Genomic DNA, 15,912 nt, shown 5'->3' with positions numbered 1-15,912 from the left:
ATAGCATACAGAACTTCAGTTCCCTGGCCAGGGATTGCACCCACATCACAGCAGTGACAATGCCGGATACCTTAACCTGCTGAGCCACCAGGGAACTCCAGGAACAATCACTTCTAACAGGTGTGCAAGTTAGGTGGCAAGCATTGGTGTCAAGGAGGTTGCTGGGACATCAAATTGATTTTTAGGAGTGTCATGTGTTTTGAATTCAGCATCCTTTGATAGAAACCCCTCTCCAGTCAAGGTCACCTTCATATTGCCAAACCCATTCATTGGCAGATGCTCCATCCACAGGGGACCTTGTGGTAGCGCTGATTACTTCCTCCTTCTTAAGATAGTCTTCACGTGCCTTCCAGGAAACCACATTCTCTCCTGAACTTCCTCCCGCATCTCTGAGTGCTTCTCTCTTTCGATCTGCTGGATCCTGTTTTTTCGCAGTCTTGCAGAACCCCAAGGTTCAATCTGCAGTCTCTCTCTACAGTTGCTCCCTAGATCATCTCATTCATTCCCACAGCTTTAAACACTCTAAAGTAGGTGACCATGAAATTTGTATCTTTAGGCTTGACTCTTCTTTGAAGCTCTAGATGTTATATCTATCAGCCGCCGTTTTTTTTTTTGCTTCCTTGGCTGTGCCCGTGGCATGTAGACGTTCCTGGGCCAGGGATCAAACCTGCGCCACAGCACCAACCCAAGCCACTGCAGTGACAAACTGGATCCTTAACCTGCTGTACCACAAAGAGAACTCCCTCTATCAGCCTTCCTGACAGCCAAGAGAGTATCGTAAAATGAACATGTCCTGAGACAACTTTTGAGTGACCTCTGCCGTCCAGTGTTAAATGACCTTATCACATACCCATTACCCAAGTCAAATGCCTTGGGGTTATCCTTGAGGCCCATCTCATGTCCTACACCTAATCTATCAGCAAATTGTCACTTTTGACTTCCAAATATACTTTAACCCACTTTCACTACTGATTTTATCAACGTTGTCCAAGCCACCATCATCTCTTAGTTTATTGCAACTGTACCCTTTCTGGTGTCCCTGGTTTCATCTTTGACCCCACCCCCCTAGTCTCTTCTTCACACAACCACCAAAGTATTACTTGTAAAGCAGCTTGTGTCCCTTGCTTGCCCACAACTCTCCCAACAACCTCCCATAACAAAAAAAAATCCATATTCCTACCATGGCTGATATGATCTGCCCCCAGCTGCCACTCCAACCCCTTCCCCTTCCTGACTGCACTTAGCCACACCAGCCTGCTCACTGTTCCTCAGATACCATAAGCATATTCAGCGAAAGGCCCTCTCACTTGTGTCCCCTGCCTGAGAGGATCTCCTTGGGTGTTGCGGTAGGTGCTGACTGGAGGTCAAGGATGATAGGTCTCGCCTCTCATTTCAGTTTCTGCACAAAGGGTACATCTTTAGAAAGGCCTTTCAGAGCATCTCTTGACATCCCTCTTCCCAAGCCCCCTTTCCTGCTTTGAACTTTCCTTACGTTACTCTTCTCACTCACCCTGTGACATGTTACCTGTTTCCTGTCTTTGTGAGGCTGGGACTTCTATCCCATTCTCTGCTGTATCTTCCCCTAGATCGGCACCTTAAACCCAGCAGGTGGTCAGTAAGTTTTTTAAATGAATAAATGCACTGTTGGGAATGTAAATTTGTACAATCACTATGGAAAACAGTATGGAGGTGCCTTAGAAAATTATATATAGAACTATTATATGACACAGCAATCCCACTCTTGGGCATATATATATCCAGACAAAACTTTCCTTGAAAAAGACACATGCACCCACATGTTCATTGCAGCACTATTCACAACAGCCAAGACATGGAAACAACCCAAATGTCCATCGACAGATGATTGGATTAGGAAGATGTGGTATATATACGCACAGTAGAATACTACTCAGCCATAAAAAAGAACAAAATGCCATTTGCAGCAACATGGATGCAACTAGAGTCTCTCATACTGAGTGAAGTAAGTCAGAAAGAAAGACAAATACCATATGATATCACTTATATCTGGAATCTAATATATGGCACAAATGAACCTTTCCACAGAAAAGAATCATGGACATGGAGAACAGACTTGTGGTTGCCAAGGGGGAGGGAGTGGGATGGATTGGGAATTTGGGGTTAATAGATGCAAACTATTGCCTTTGGAATGGATAAGCAATGAGATCCTGCCATATAGCACTGGGAACTATGTCTAGTCACTTATGATGGAGCATGATAATGTGAGAAAAAAGAGTGTGTATGTGTAACTGGGTCACCTGTGTTCAGTAGCAAATTGAGAGAACACTGTAAACCAGCTATAATGGAAAAAATGAAAATTGTTGTAAAAAAAAATGAATTTTCTAAAAGATTTCTAGGTCACTGTGTCTTCCTTTTGTGAATCAGGTGTGCTGATTTCCTAGGGAAATCTGGGAACAGGGCGACTCCAAGAAGGAGATCAGGAAAAAAGCCCTCCTTGCTGTGTAACTGCTATTGAAGCCTGGTGTAAAACCTAGCTGCCTTCCCTTATTTTGATTATATGTAAGAGGGAAGAGTGGTTCTCAATCATCTCTGGGAGTTTTGTTTCTTCTAAAACATCAGCCACATGAAGCTATAGGATGAGAATGGTCTGTATTCAGGGAACACCTGGTCATTTGTTTCTGAGCTTATATAAAAGGTTCCGTGTCCTTTAGAATGGAGAACACGCTTATTCAATTTAAAATATTTTATTTTAGGAAAGGTACTCTTAGATCTGTTTCCATCTTGTTTTCTATAGTCACAAATTAATCATGACCGCCTTAGATAGAGCCATTGATTCTTCTAACTGTATAAAAAGGATGTTTTCTTGAAAAACCACAAGAAAAATATAGTTGCTTTCTATTCCCCCAGGTTAGTTACTCGCTATGGTTAGAATGCACATGTAATTTTGGCGGCCATCTAATACTTTTAGGTATTTACAGACATAGTTAAAACTCAGCACTCTTACCGCGCCAAGCTGCCTAGACCACCAGCTTTCAAAAGCATTTGGATCTGTTGGATTTACAATAAATACGTACCAAACATATGAACGATCTCCAAGCTGCTATGGGGATGTTATAAAAATGGCTAGCAGTTGTTAAGCAAATTTCTATGTCAGGCATATAATAATCCCTTTACACAAAGTCACTTAATTCTTTCAGAATTCCTTTGAGGTAGGGCAAGTTTCTTTTAGAAATGTCTCTTTACAGATTAAAAACAAAAAGAAGCAAGGCTGGAAGAGCCTCAGTGATCTGTCCAGGGCCACACAACTAAAAGTTGCTTGAACCAGATCTCTCTAGGGCCAGTCTCGTCTCTGTACCATGACGATGGCAGGTGGAGCTGGCTTATAAGACGATGCCTGCAGTTCCAGGATAAACCTTTTAGTACGGGGCCTGTGAAACACACCATTTGGACAGGCTACTGAGAACCATGGTCCACTTGTTTTGGATATTTATACATGTATTTACACAAAGTGCAGGTAAACGAATACACAAGCTGCTGTCAACAGCCGTTTCACTACTTACAGGAGTCTCGGCACTCTTACCCCGCCAAGCTGCTGAGTTTGCCTGCTCTCTCCGTCTTACTGCCAGATCTGACCTGGACAGAAAGTGACACTCCTGGACAGACATAGCTTTCAGTATACCGCACAGCCTGAATTGTTCAGTAGTCCAGCTTTGTGTTATAAAGAACTTTGACATGGAATATATAAATAGTTCCCCCTGCCCCATAGAAGATGTAAAGTAAGATATCTTTGAGAAAGTCATCATGCTATTTCTATACCTTTTACATAGGCAGTAAGGAAAGCCGAACATCCATTCCATCCTCCCAGGCATCTTCTGGACCCATTAGCATGAATAGCTAGCAGTGGTATGCTGGTGTATCTTTATCAAATGGCTCTCCAGGGGGACAATAGAGCCACTGGTTATAGCTTTTGCCAATTTCTATGGTGTAAATACCCCCACCATGGCTGATCTCAAGCCGCTAACAACGCTGAAAGTGGAGTTGGAAAGACACACACAGAAGCCCACCTTTACATGGTTTATGTCTACCCTGCAGATACAACACATACCCTCAAGAGCATAGGTTTAAAAACAATTAGGGAGTGGTGAGTTTTGAGGAGTTGTAGTTAAATTCCACTAAAAACGAAGATAATCATTTCTAGGATTTAATGTTAAATAACGGCTGTGTCTAACAACCAGCTCTCAAAATGCAAGTGTAACAATTGGCTTTTATAAGCTGGAATGCACTAGCCCAGCATACCACCAAATTAATGTCACAAAGGTAGCAAGATGCAACTTTTCCTGCCCATGTTTTAGATTATAGATGAACTCCTGATAGCAGCTGCAGGAATTGGAGGGACTTTGGCCTATTAATAAGTAAAAGCACACAAATCCTTTGAGCATGCCAGGGAATAACTTCGGGTTTGTCTTGATTAACTTAAAATTTATCTACAGATAGCTCTTTATAATTTCAACTTATTTTGTCAAACTTCAACTAAGAGTGATCTTCAAACCCAGGGTGTGGTCCATGCAGGAGGCAGCCAATGGAGGGAAGCATCTAGCCATGTTCTTCCCTCCCGGTGGGTATCCCGGCCCGCTCTTACCAAAAGTCTGAGCCAGGGAAGGGGGTGGTCGCTTGGATAGCCAGGTCAGCTTCTAATGATTTGCCCAGGGAGGACCCAGGTACCAGAACTCAATTTAATTTCTTCTACCCAACCAAGTGTCAGTGAAGATCAGAACCGAGGCATTGAGAGGTTGCCTCTGCTGCTACCCCAGCCTTCTTCAGCCCTTTGTTCGAGGGGCCAGAAGTCTTCGCCTGCCTCTTTCACCTAGTTTTACCTCTGGTAGCGCTCCAGGCTTTCCATTCCAAGTGGTTTGTCCTGGGGAGGGGCTACAAGAGAAGAAAACAGGTAGCATGTTTCAGCAGCTCTGATGAGTTGTGGCCCTGATGCATTCCCAGAGTTACCCAGGCTTTTTGTGTCTCTGCCGGTCAATGGCTCCAAGAAAGGCCGACCTACTAGTTCTGGCAAACTCTTAGTGGGGGCAGTAGGTTGAGACTAGTGTCTAGGGCTTGGGGAATCCATATTTCTTTTTGTCTCCTGTGAATAGGGAACTCATTGAGTATTACTTATTACTCAGCAATTTTTTTTTTTTTTTTTTGTCTTTTGTTTTTAGGGCTGCACCCACGGCATATGGAGGTTCCCAGGCTAGGGGTCGAATCAGAGCTGTAGCCTCTGGCCTACACCACAGTCACAGCAATGCCAGATCCTTAACCCACTGAGCAAGGCCAAGGATCGAACCCTCAACCTCACGGTTCCTAGTCAGATTCGTTGACCACTGAGTCATGATGGGAACTCCAAATATTTCTTCTTAAAAATATTTATTTGTATTGAGGTATAGTTGACTTATAATGTCATGCTAATTTTTGCCGTAGAGCAAAGTGACCCAGTCGTGTATATACATATTATTTTGTCATATTCCATCATATTCTGTCGCAAGAGACTGGACATAGTCCCCTGTGCTGTACAGCAGGACCTCATTATCTGTCCATTCTACATGTAGTAGTTTGCATCTAGAATCCCAAACTCCCAGTCCATCCCACGCCCCCTAGGACTCCCCCAGTACATCTTCTTGAATGGTAGCCTGACTGAAGGCCCCAGGCTGAGTGCTGGACTGGACCACACCGATACCTGCCACCTTGGGTGTGAGGCTGTAGTGGGTGCGACTGGAAGCCCCCACACTGATGTTTAAAGGGAGCATATGGCCACCTACTGAGAGACAGGACTGGACCTTCAGCCGTTTTGTGACAAGTATGGATTCGTGTGAAGGGGATGAAGGTTCTGCCTGGGCACTTCCTCTGGAGACCTGGCTGCGTGTACAGCTAGTACAGCTGCTGGGACTTGGAGATCTCTGGGCGGAAAGGCAGGGAGGACTCAGGATTATGAAAATAGCTTTGGGACTTCCCCTGTTTGGGGTCTCCGGGAGCGAGACTATTCTTAGGAGATGTCTCTGCCCCGAAGGGACTTTTCTTTGTCACTTGGCCCGAAGGACTTTTTGGAAAAGAGATTTGGACCAGTGTCAAATCCCAAACTGCAAAGAGATGGCCAATGAGGAGGCTGCCGGGCCAAGTTCCAGCCAAGGAGGCAGGCTCTGTTTTTCAGTGCCCTGCACAGGCTAGAAAGTGATTCTTGGCCCGTGGTCCCACAGCCTGGTGGATGCAGGAAGCCAGTTCACAGCCCATGCCCCTCTCCCCATGGACAAACCATGAGTCAGCCTATCCCTTTCCCTCCTGCTCTGCAAGCCCCGTGCAGACAATCGCAGGGCAGAGCAGGAAGAGGGGAAAAGGAAGCTGCAGAAAAATAAACATTTCCTTGCATTTGACTTGGAACAGAACATCATTCATGGTGTGCTAAGATCCACAGTATCTCCCACGCCCACCCCCACGCCCACCCCCACCACCCTGTTTTCCTCCTCTTGTGTAGACCCGGATTCTTTCCTTACCTGATGAGAGTCCAGGGTGCATCCTGTGGAAAAACAGGAGCAAGATATAGAAGGTAAAAGCCAAGCAACCAAAGATCACGCCACAGACCAGGAAACTATAGCTGCCCTGAGCCTGGAATATCTGCCAAAGGGGAAAACACAGAGATACAGGCCATCAAAACCTCACACGAAGATGTATTGGAGGAAGTGGGTTTCTCGGGCCTCAGCGGACTTTTCAGGCAACTGGAGGCCGGTCACACCAACAGACAGAAACGCAGGTAGGAGGGATGTCTTGGCCTCATTTCAAGGTCATGTTTCTGGAGGTGGCAGAAATCCTGCTGTAAGGCAGGGGTTGGACCCAGTGAGCTCTGCAGCCCTTTTCAGCGCTATGTCCTGGAACCTTCTGAAAATCTCCATATCTTCCTGAAAACTCCAATCAGAGGCATTTTATACTCTCAAGGCCTGATCAGAACTATCTATATATGGAACTATATATATAAAAAACCATATATAGAGAACTATATTATAAAACTATATAGAACTATTTTATAGAACTATATCTAGAACTATACTATAGAATTATAGGACTATATATAGAACTATATTATAAAACTATATAGAACTATGTATACATAAAACTATATTATAGAACTATATTGTAGAACTATATATAGAACTATATTATATAATTATAGAACTGTATATCTAGAACTATATCTAGAACTATATTATAAATCCATAGAACTATATTATAAAACTATATAAAAAAATAAAATAAAACTATATAGAACCATAATATAGAACTATATTGTAGAACTATATTATAGAACTATATATATAGAACTATATTGTAGAACTATATACATAGAACTATATTATAATTATAGAACTATATTATAGAACTATATTACAGAACTATATTATAGAAGTATATTACAGAACTATATTACAGATCTATAGAACTATATTATAAAACTATATAGAACTATATTATAGAATTATATACATAGAACTATATACATAGAATTATATTATAATTATAGAATTATATCTCTAGAACTATATCTAGGACTATATTATAGAACTGTATTATAGATCTATAGAACTATATTATAAAACTATATAGGAGTTCCTGTCATGGTGCAGTGGTTAATGAATCCGACTAGGAACCATGAGGTTGCGGGTTAGGACCCTGCCCTTGCTCAGTGGGTTAACAATCCAGTGTTGCCGTGAGCTGTGGTGTAGGTTGCAGACGCGGCTCGGATCCCGCGTTGCTGTGGCTCTGGCATAGGCCAGAGGCTACAGCTCCGATTTGACCCCTAGCCTGGGAACCTCCATATGCCGCAGGAGTCGCCCAAGAAATAGCAAAAAGACAAAAAACAAACAAACAAACAAACTATATAGAACTATATTATAGAACTCTATTGTAGAACTATATATAGAACTATATTATAGAATTATAGAACTATATATCTAGAGCTATATCTAGAACTATAGTATAGTTCTATTATAGAATTATATAGAACTATATTATAGAACTATATTGTAGAACTATTGTAGAACTATATATAGAAATACATTACAGAACCATAGAACTATATATCTAGAACTATATCTAGAACTATATTATAGAACTATATATACAGAACTATGTAAAATTACATATATAGAACTATATATGTAGAACTATATTCTAGAACTATAGATCTCCTGAATGCTAGTGATCCCATGCCACACAGAGGAGAATCCACCCTTGCAAAAAACCGGGGAAACCATTGCTTGCAAAGAGGACAAAAACACAAAACCCTGAGGCATCTTGAAATATTTCAGGAACTAGTTGAAGGCCTGCTTGGTTGGAGCATACTCACTACAAGAAGAAGCAACTGGGGATCCTAATTCTGACAACAAGGAGGAATTGCTTGGCTAATTGGAAGTGACAGAAACTTTGGGAGAAAACAACCACATATCAAGGATAATTATAGAAGGGAGATGGGATTAAGATGGCGGAATAGAAGGACTGGAGCTCAACTTCTCTCCTAAAAACAACAAAATTCCCAACTAAAGGCTGAGCAATCTTCAACCAAATGGACCGGAAACCTTAAAAAAGATATCCTACTCCAGAAGACAAAGAGGAGGCCACATCAAGAGGTAGGAGGGGCGATTACGTGATATAAACAACCCCATACCTCCCGTGTGGGAAACTCCACAGACTGGAAACTAACTGGCTCACAGAGACTCACCTCCAGGAGTGAGAGTTCTGAGCCCCACATCAAACTTTCACGTGTGGGGATCTGGCACTGGGAGAAAGAGCCCCTGGAGCATCTGGCATTGAAGGCCAGCAGGGCTTGTGTGCAGGAGCTCCATGGGATTGGGGGAAACGGAGACCCCATTCTTAAAAGGCGCACACAGACTTTCATGTGCACTGGGTCCCAGGGCAAAGCAAAGTCTCCATAGGAATCTGGGTCAAACCTGACTGCAGTTCTTGGAGGACATCCTGGGAAAACAGGGGTGAATGAGGCTTGTTGTGAGGGAAGGACGTTGAAAGCAAAGCTCTCGGGAATATTCAGCAGCAGCGTACCTTTCTCTGGAGGTGGCCATTTTGGGAAAATCTGGCCCCACCCATCAGGGCTGAGAAGCCCCAGGGCAAACAACAATCCAGGTGGGATCACAGCCCCGCCCCTCAGTAAGCAGCCTACCTAAAGACCCTCCAGGCACACAGCCCCTGTAATCCCATCCAGAGACAAAGCTCCACCCACCAGAGGGATAGGAATCAGCTCCTCCTACCAGTGGGCAGGCATCAGTCCCTCCCATCAGGAAGCCTACAGCAAGCCCCCAACTCCAGCCACAAGGGGGGCAGCTACCAAAAGTAAGAGAGGCTACAGCCCTATTATCTGTAAAAAGGTCACCATGCCAAAAACTATAAAAATGAAAAGACAGGAGTTCCCATCATGGCTCAGGGGTTAACAAATCTGACTAGGAACCATGAGGTTGAGGGTTCGATCCCTGGCCTTGCTCAGTGGGTTAAAGATCTGGCGTTGCCATGAGCTGTGGTGTATGTTGCAGACATGGCTCAGATCCCATGTTTCTGTGGCTCTGGCGTAGGCCAGTGGCTACAGCTCTGATTGGACCCCTAGCCTGGGAACCTCCATATACTGTGGGAGTGGCCCTAGAAAAGGCAAAAAAAAAAAAAAAAAAAAAGACCAAAAAAAAAAACAATGAAAAGACAGAGAACTATAACTCAGATGAGGGAGAAAGAAAAAACCCAAGAAAATCAGCTAAGTGATGAGGAGATTCTCAGCCTCCAGGAAAAAGACTTTAGACTACTGATGCTGAAGTTGATGCAAGATATTGGAAATAAACTGGAGGCAAAGATGGATAACTTACAGGAAACACTGACCAAAGAGATACAAGATATAAAACTTAAACAAGAAGAGATGCAAAATACAATAACTGAAATAAAAAATTCACTAGAAGCAGTTAACAGAAGTATACAGGAGGCAGAAGAACGAGTAAGTGAGGTGGAGGACAGATTAGAAGAAATTACAAATGTGGAACAGAAAAGAGAAAAAAAATTGAAAACAAATGAAGAGAGTCTCAGAGAACTCTGGGACAACGTTAAATGCACCAACATCCATATTATAGGTGTGCCAGAAGGAGAAGAGAGAGAGAGAAGGGGACAGAAAAAATATTCCAAGAGATAATAGCCGAAAACTTCCCTAACATGGGAAAGGAACCACTCACTCAAATCCAGCAAGCACAACGAGTACCATATAAAATAAACCCAAGGAGGAATACACTGAGACACATGTTAATCAAACTGACCAAAACTAAAGACAAAGAGAAAAATCTTGAAAGCAGCTAGGGAAAAGAAACAAGTAACATACAAGGGAACCCTGATAAGGTTATTGGCAGATTTTTCAGCAGAAACTCTGCAGGCCAGAAGGGAGTGGCATGATATACTTAACATGATGGAAGGAAAAAACCTCCAACCAAGATTACTCTACCCAGCAAGGCTCTCATTCAGTTTTGAAGGAGAAATCCAAACCTTCACAGACAAGCAAAAGCTGAGAGAATTCAGCAACACTAAACCAGCCTTACCACAAATACTAAAGGAACTTCTCTAGGCAGAAAAGAAAAGACACAACAGGAAACAAAAATTCCACAAATGACAAGGCTCACCAGTAAAGGTATATATACAGTAAAGATACAAAATCATCCATGCACAATTATACCCCCAAAATCAGAAATCATGGGAAGAGGTGGGTACAAACACAGGACACTGGAGATGAACTTGCAATTAAGAGAACAACAACTTAAAATAATCTCTTATACATATAGACTCATATCAAAACTTCAGAATAACTGCACACCAAAAATCTACACTTGATCCACAAACAAATAAGAAAAATCAATTCAAATACAACACTAAAGATAGTTATCAAACCAGAAGAGGAGAGAACAAGAAAAGGGAAGAAAAAAGAGCAACAAAAACAAATCCGAAGCAACTAATGATATGGCAATAAGAACATACATATCAATAATTACCTTAAGTGTTAATGGACTAAATGCCCCAACCAAAAGACATAGACTGGCTGAATGAATACAAAAACAAGACCCATATATATGCTGTCTTCAAGAGGCCCGTTTCACTTCTAGGGACACATACAAATTGAAAGTGAGAGGATGGAAGAAAATATTTCATGCAAACAGTGATCAAAAGAAAGCTGGAGTAGCAATACTCATATCAGACAAAATAGTCTTTAAAATGAATATTTTAAGGGACAAGGAAGGTTACTACATAATGATCAAAGGATCAATCCAAGAAGGAGATATAACAATTTTAAGTATTTATGCACCCAACATAGGTTCACTACAATACATAAGGCAACTGCTAACAACCTTAAAAGGACAAATCGACAATAACACAATAATAGTGGGGGACTTTAACACCCCACTTACAGCAATGGACAGATGAACCAGACAGAAAATCAATAAGGAAGCAGAAGCCCTGAATGAAGCATTAAACCAGATGGACTTAATAGATATTTATGGGACATTCCATCCAAAAGCAACAGAATACACATTCTTCTCAAGTGCACATGGAACATTCTCTAAGATTGATCACATCCTGGGCTACAAACCCAACTTCAGTCACTTTAAGAAAATTGAAATCAAATCAAAGTGAAGTCAGCCATACAATGAGACACCAACATCAAATGCTTTCACTGACAGGTGGAATCTGAAAAAAGGACAGACTGAACTTTGCAGAACAGATGCTGACTCAGACATTGAAAAACTTATGGTTTCTGGAGGAGACAGTTTGGGGGGTGGGAGATACGACTGGAAATCAACAACAAGAAAAAAACTGCAAAAAACACAAACACATGGAGACTAAACAACATGTTACTAAACAACCATGGGATCACTGAAGAAATCAAAGAGGAAATTTAAAAATACCTAGCAGCAAATGACAACGAAGATATGACACGCCAAAACCTATGGGATGCACAAAAGCCGTTCTAAGAGGAAAGTTTATAGCAATACAAGCTCACCTCAGGAAACAAGAAAAAGCTCAAATAAACAAGCTAACTTTACATCTAAAGCAGCTCCAGAGAGAAGAACAGATAAGACCTAAAGTTAGTAGAAGGAAAGAAATCATAAAGATCAGAGCAGAAATCAATGAAATAGAAAAACATAGAAAAGATCAATGAAACAAAAAGCTGGTTCTTTGAAAAGATCAACAAAATTGATAAACCGTTAGCCAGACTTATCAAGAAAAAAAGAGAGAGGACTCAAATCAATACAATTAGAAATGAAAAAGTAGTAACAACAGACATCACAGAAATACAGAGGATCATGAGACTACTACATGCAATTCTACACCAATAAAACGGAAAACCTAGAAGAAATGGACAAATTCTTAGAAAAGCACAATCTTCCAAGACTAAACCAAGATGAAATAGAAAAGATGAATGGACCCATCACAAGAACTGAAATTGAAACCGTGATTAAAAAACTTCCAACAAACAAAAGTTCAGGACCAGATGGCTTCACAGACGAATTCCATCAAACATTTAGAGAAGAGCTAACACCTCTCCCTCTGAAACCATTTCAAAAAATTGCAGAGGAAGGGATACTCCCAAGCTCATTTTATAAGGCCACCATCACCCTGATACCAAAACCAGACAAAGATACCACAAAAAAAGAAAACTACAGGCCAATTTCACTGATGAACATCAATGCAAAAATCCTCAACAAAATGCTAGCAAGCCACATCCAACAATACATTAAAAGGATTGTACATCATGAACATGTGGGATTTATCCCAGGGATGCAAGGGTTCTTCAATATCCACAAATCCATCAGTGTGATACACCACATTAACAAACTAAAGAGTAAAAACCATATGATCCTCTCAATAGACATGGAAAAAGCCTTTGACAAAATCCAGCACCCATTTCTGATAAAAACCCTTCACACAGTGGGTATAGAGGGAATCTACCTCAACATAATAAAGGCTATATATGACAAACCCACAGCTAACATCATTCTCAATGGTGAAAAGCTGAAAGAATTCCTGCTGAGATAGGAACAAGACAAGGATGTCTGCTCTCGCCACTACTCTTCAACATAGTTTTGGAAGTCCTAGCCACTGCAATCAGAGAAGTAAAAGAAATAAAAGGAATCCAAATTGGAAAGGAAGAAGTAAAACTATCACTCTTTGCAGATGACATGATACTATACCTAGAAAATCCTAAAGACTCTACCAGAAAACTGTTAGAGCTCATCCATGAATTTGGCCAAGTCACAGGATACAAGATTAATACACAGAAATCAATGGCATTTCTATACACTAACAACGAAAGATCAGAAAGAGAAATTAGGGAAGCAATCCCGTTTACCATCACATCCAAGAGAATAAAATATAGGAGTAAACCTAGCTAAAGAGACAAAAGACCTGTACTCTGAAAACTGTAAGACACTGATGAAAGAAATCAAAGATGACACAAATACATGGAAAGACATACCATGCTCTTGGATTGGAAGAGTTAATATTATCAAAATGACTGTACTACCTAAGGCAATATACAGATTCAATGCAATCCCCATTGAATTACCAAGGACATTTTTCACAGAACTTGAACAAAATATTTTAAAGTTTGTTTGGAAGCACAAAAGACCCAGAATAGCCAAAGACATCCTGAAAAAGAAAAATGGAGCTGGAGGAATCAGGCTCCCTGACCTGAGACTATACTACAAAGCAACAATCATCAAAACCATATGGTACTGGCACAAAGACAGAAATATAGATCAGTGGAACAGGATAGAAAGCCCAGAATTAAACCCATGCACCTACAGCCAACTCATATATGACAAAGGAGCCAAGGATATACAATGGAGAAAGGATAGCCTGTTCAGTAAGTGGTGCTGGGAAAATTAGACAGCCACATGGAAAAGAATGAAATTAGAACACTCCCTAACACCATACACAAAAATAAACTCCAAATGGATTAAAGACCTAGATAGAAGACCAGACACTATAAAACTCTTAGAGGAAAACATAGGCCAAACACTCTCTGACATAAATGACAGCAACATCTTCTCAGATCCACCTCTTAGAGTAATGACAGTAAAAACAAAAATAAACAAATGGGACGTAATCAAACTTCAAAGTTTCTGCCCAGCAAAGGAAACCCTAAACAAGATGAAAAGACAACCACAGAATGGGAGAAAATCTTTGCAAGTGAATCAACTGACAAGGGATTCATCTCCAAAATTTATAGCAGCTCCATACCAAAAAAACAAATGACCCCATCAAAAAATGGGCAGAAGATCTAAACAGACAGTTCTACAAAGAAGACATACAGATGGCCAAAAAACACATGAAAAAATGTTCAACATCACTCATTATTAGAGAAATGCAAATCAAAACCACTATGAGGTACCACCTTACACCAGCCAGAATGGCCATCATCCAAAAGTCTACAAACAGTAAGTGCTGGAGAGGGTGTGGACAAAAAGGAACCCTATTACACTGTTGGTGGATTGTAAATTGGTGCAACCACTGTGGAAAACAGTATGGAGGTTCCTCAGAAAACTAAACATAGAACTACCATTTGATCCAGCAATCCCACTCCTGGGCATCTATCCAGAGAAAACCACGACTCGCAAAGACACATGTACTCCGATGTTCATTGCAGCACTATCTGCATTAGCCAAGACACGGAGACAACCTAAATGTCCATCGACAGAGGAGTGGATCAAGAAGAAGTGGTATATATACACAGTGGAATATTACTCAGATATTAAAATGAATGAAATAGGAGTTCCCGTCGTGGCGCAGTGGTTAACGAATCCGACTAGGAACCATGAGGTGGCGAGTTCGATCCCTGCCCTTGCTCAGTGGGTTAAGGATCCGGCATTGCCGTGAGCTGTGATGTAGGTTGCAGACGCGGCTCAGATCCTGCGTTGCTGTGGCTCTGGCGTAGGCCGGTGGCTACAGCTCCGATTCGACCCCTAGCCTGGGAACCTCCATATGCCTCAGGAGCGGCCCAAGGAATAGCAAAAAGACAAAAAAAAATAAAATAAAAATAGAATGAATGAAATATACCAGCATTTTTAGCAACACGGATGGACCTAGAAATGATCATGCTAAGTGAAGTCAGCCATACAATGAGAAATGAGACACCAACATCAAATGCTTTCACTGACATGTGGAATCCGAAAACAGGACAGACTGAACTTCTTTGCAGAACAGATGCTGACTCACAGACATTGAAAAACTTTTGGTCTCCAGAGGAGATAGTTTGGGGGGGTGGGGAGATGTGCTTGGGTTGTGGGATGGAAATTCCGTGAAATTAGATTGTGATGATCATTATACAACTACAGATGTGATAAATTCATTGAGTAATAAATAAACTAAGACGACCTTGAAAAAAAAATTTTTTAATTATTATAGCCGTTTAAAAAAGAACTCTATATATAGAACTATATATATGTGTATGTGTATATATACACATACCCTTTTATTATGGAAAGTTTAAAACATGCCAAAGTAGCATATAGAATTCCCATGGACCTATCGGCAACTTTAGCAATTAGCACGTTTCCTTTGTTACCCTCGCTTCTTCCCTGTGTGAGATCACAAGGAAGCACATCCCAGACATGACATCATTTCAACGCAGAGGGTCTCATAGGTGAGCTCGTCCCCCTGTCCAGTAGGCAAAGGAGAAGGAAAGGGGAATCGAGGGGTGGTTAGAGGGACTTTTTTGTGTGTGTGTGTGTGTTTGCCTTTTCTAGGGCCGCTCCTGCAGCATATGGAGGTTTCCAGGCTAGGGGCTGAATTGGAGCTACAGCTGCCGGATCCAGCCAATGCAGGATCCGAGCTGCGTCTGCAACCTACACCACAGCTCACGGC

The 15,912-nt window shown here is 41.5% G+C and overlaps 1 protein-coding gene across 1 annotated transcript in view; it reads right to left on the bottom strand.

Moving 5' to 3' along the window:
• MFSD4A (major facilitator superfamily domain containing 4A) overlaps positions 556 to 15,912 on the bottom strand; it is a 43,049-nt gene continuing 27,692 nt past the window's right edge. Inside the window, exons 9-10 of the mRNA XM_003357394.4 lie at positions 6,516 to 6,636; positions 556 to 4,905 (exon numbers count right to left, since the gene is read on the bottom strand). Coding sequence (XP_003357442.1) covers positions 4,850 to 4,905; positions 6,516 to 6,636 — 177 coding nt within the window. The 3' untranslated portion in view covers positions 556 to 4,849. The remainder of the gene's footprint in view (positions 4,906 to 6,515; positions 6,637 to 15,912) is intronic.

This window comes from Sus scrofa, chromosome 9 (genome assembly GCF_000003025.6).
Source record: "Sus scrofa isolate TJ Tabasco breed Duroc chromosome 9, Sscrofa11.1, whole genome shotgun sequence".
NCBI classification, from domain to species: Eukaryota; Metazoa; Chordata; class Mammalia; order Artiodactyla; family Suidae; genus Sus; species Sus scrofa.
Note: the sequence above shows the minus strand (reverse complement) of the source record. Positions and strands in the feature narration are given on the sequence as shown.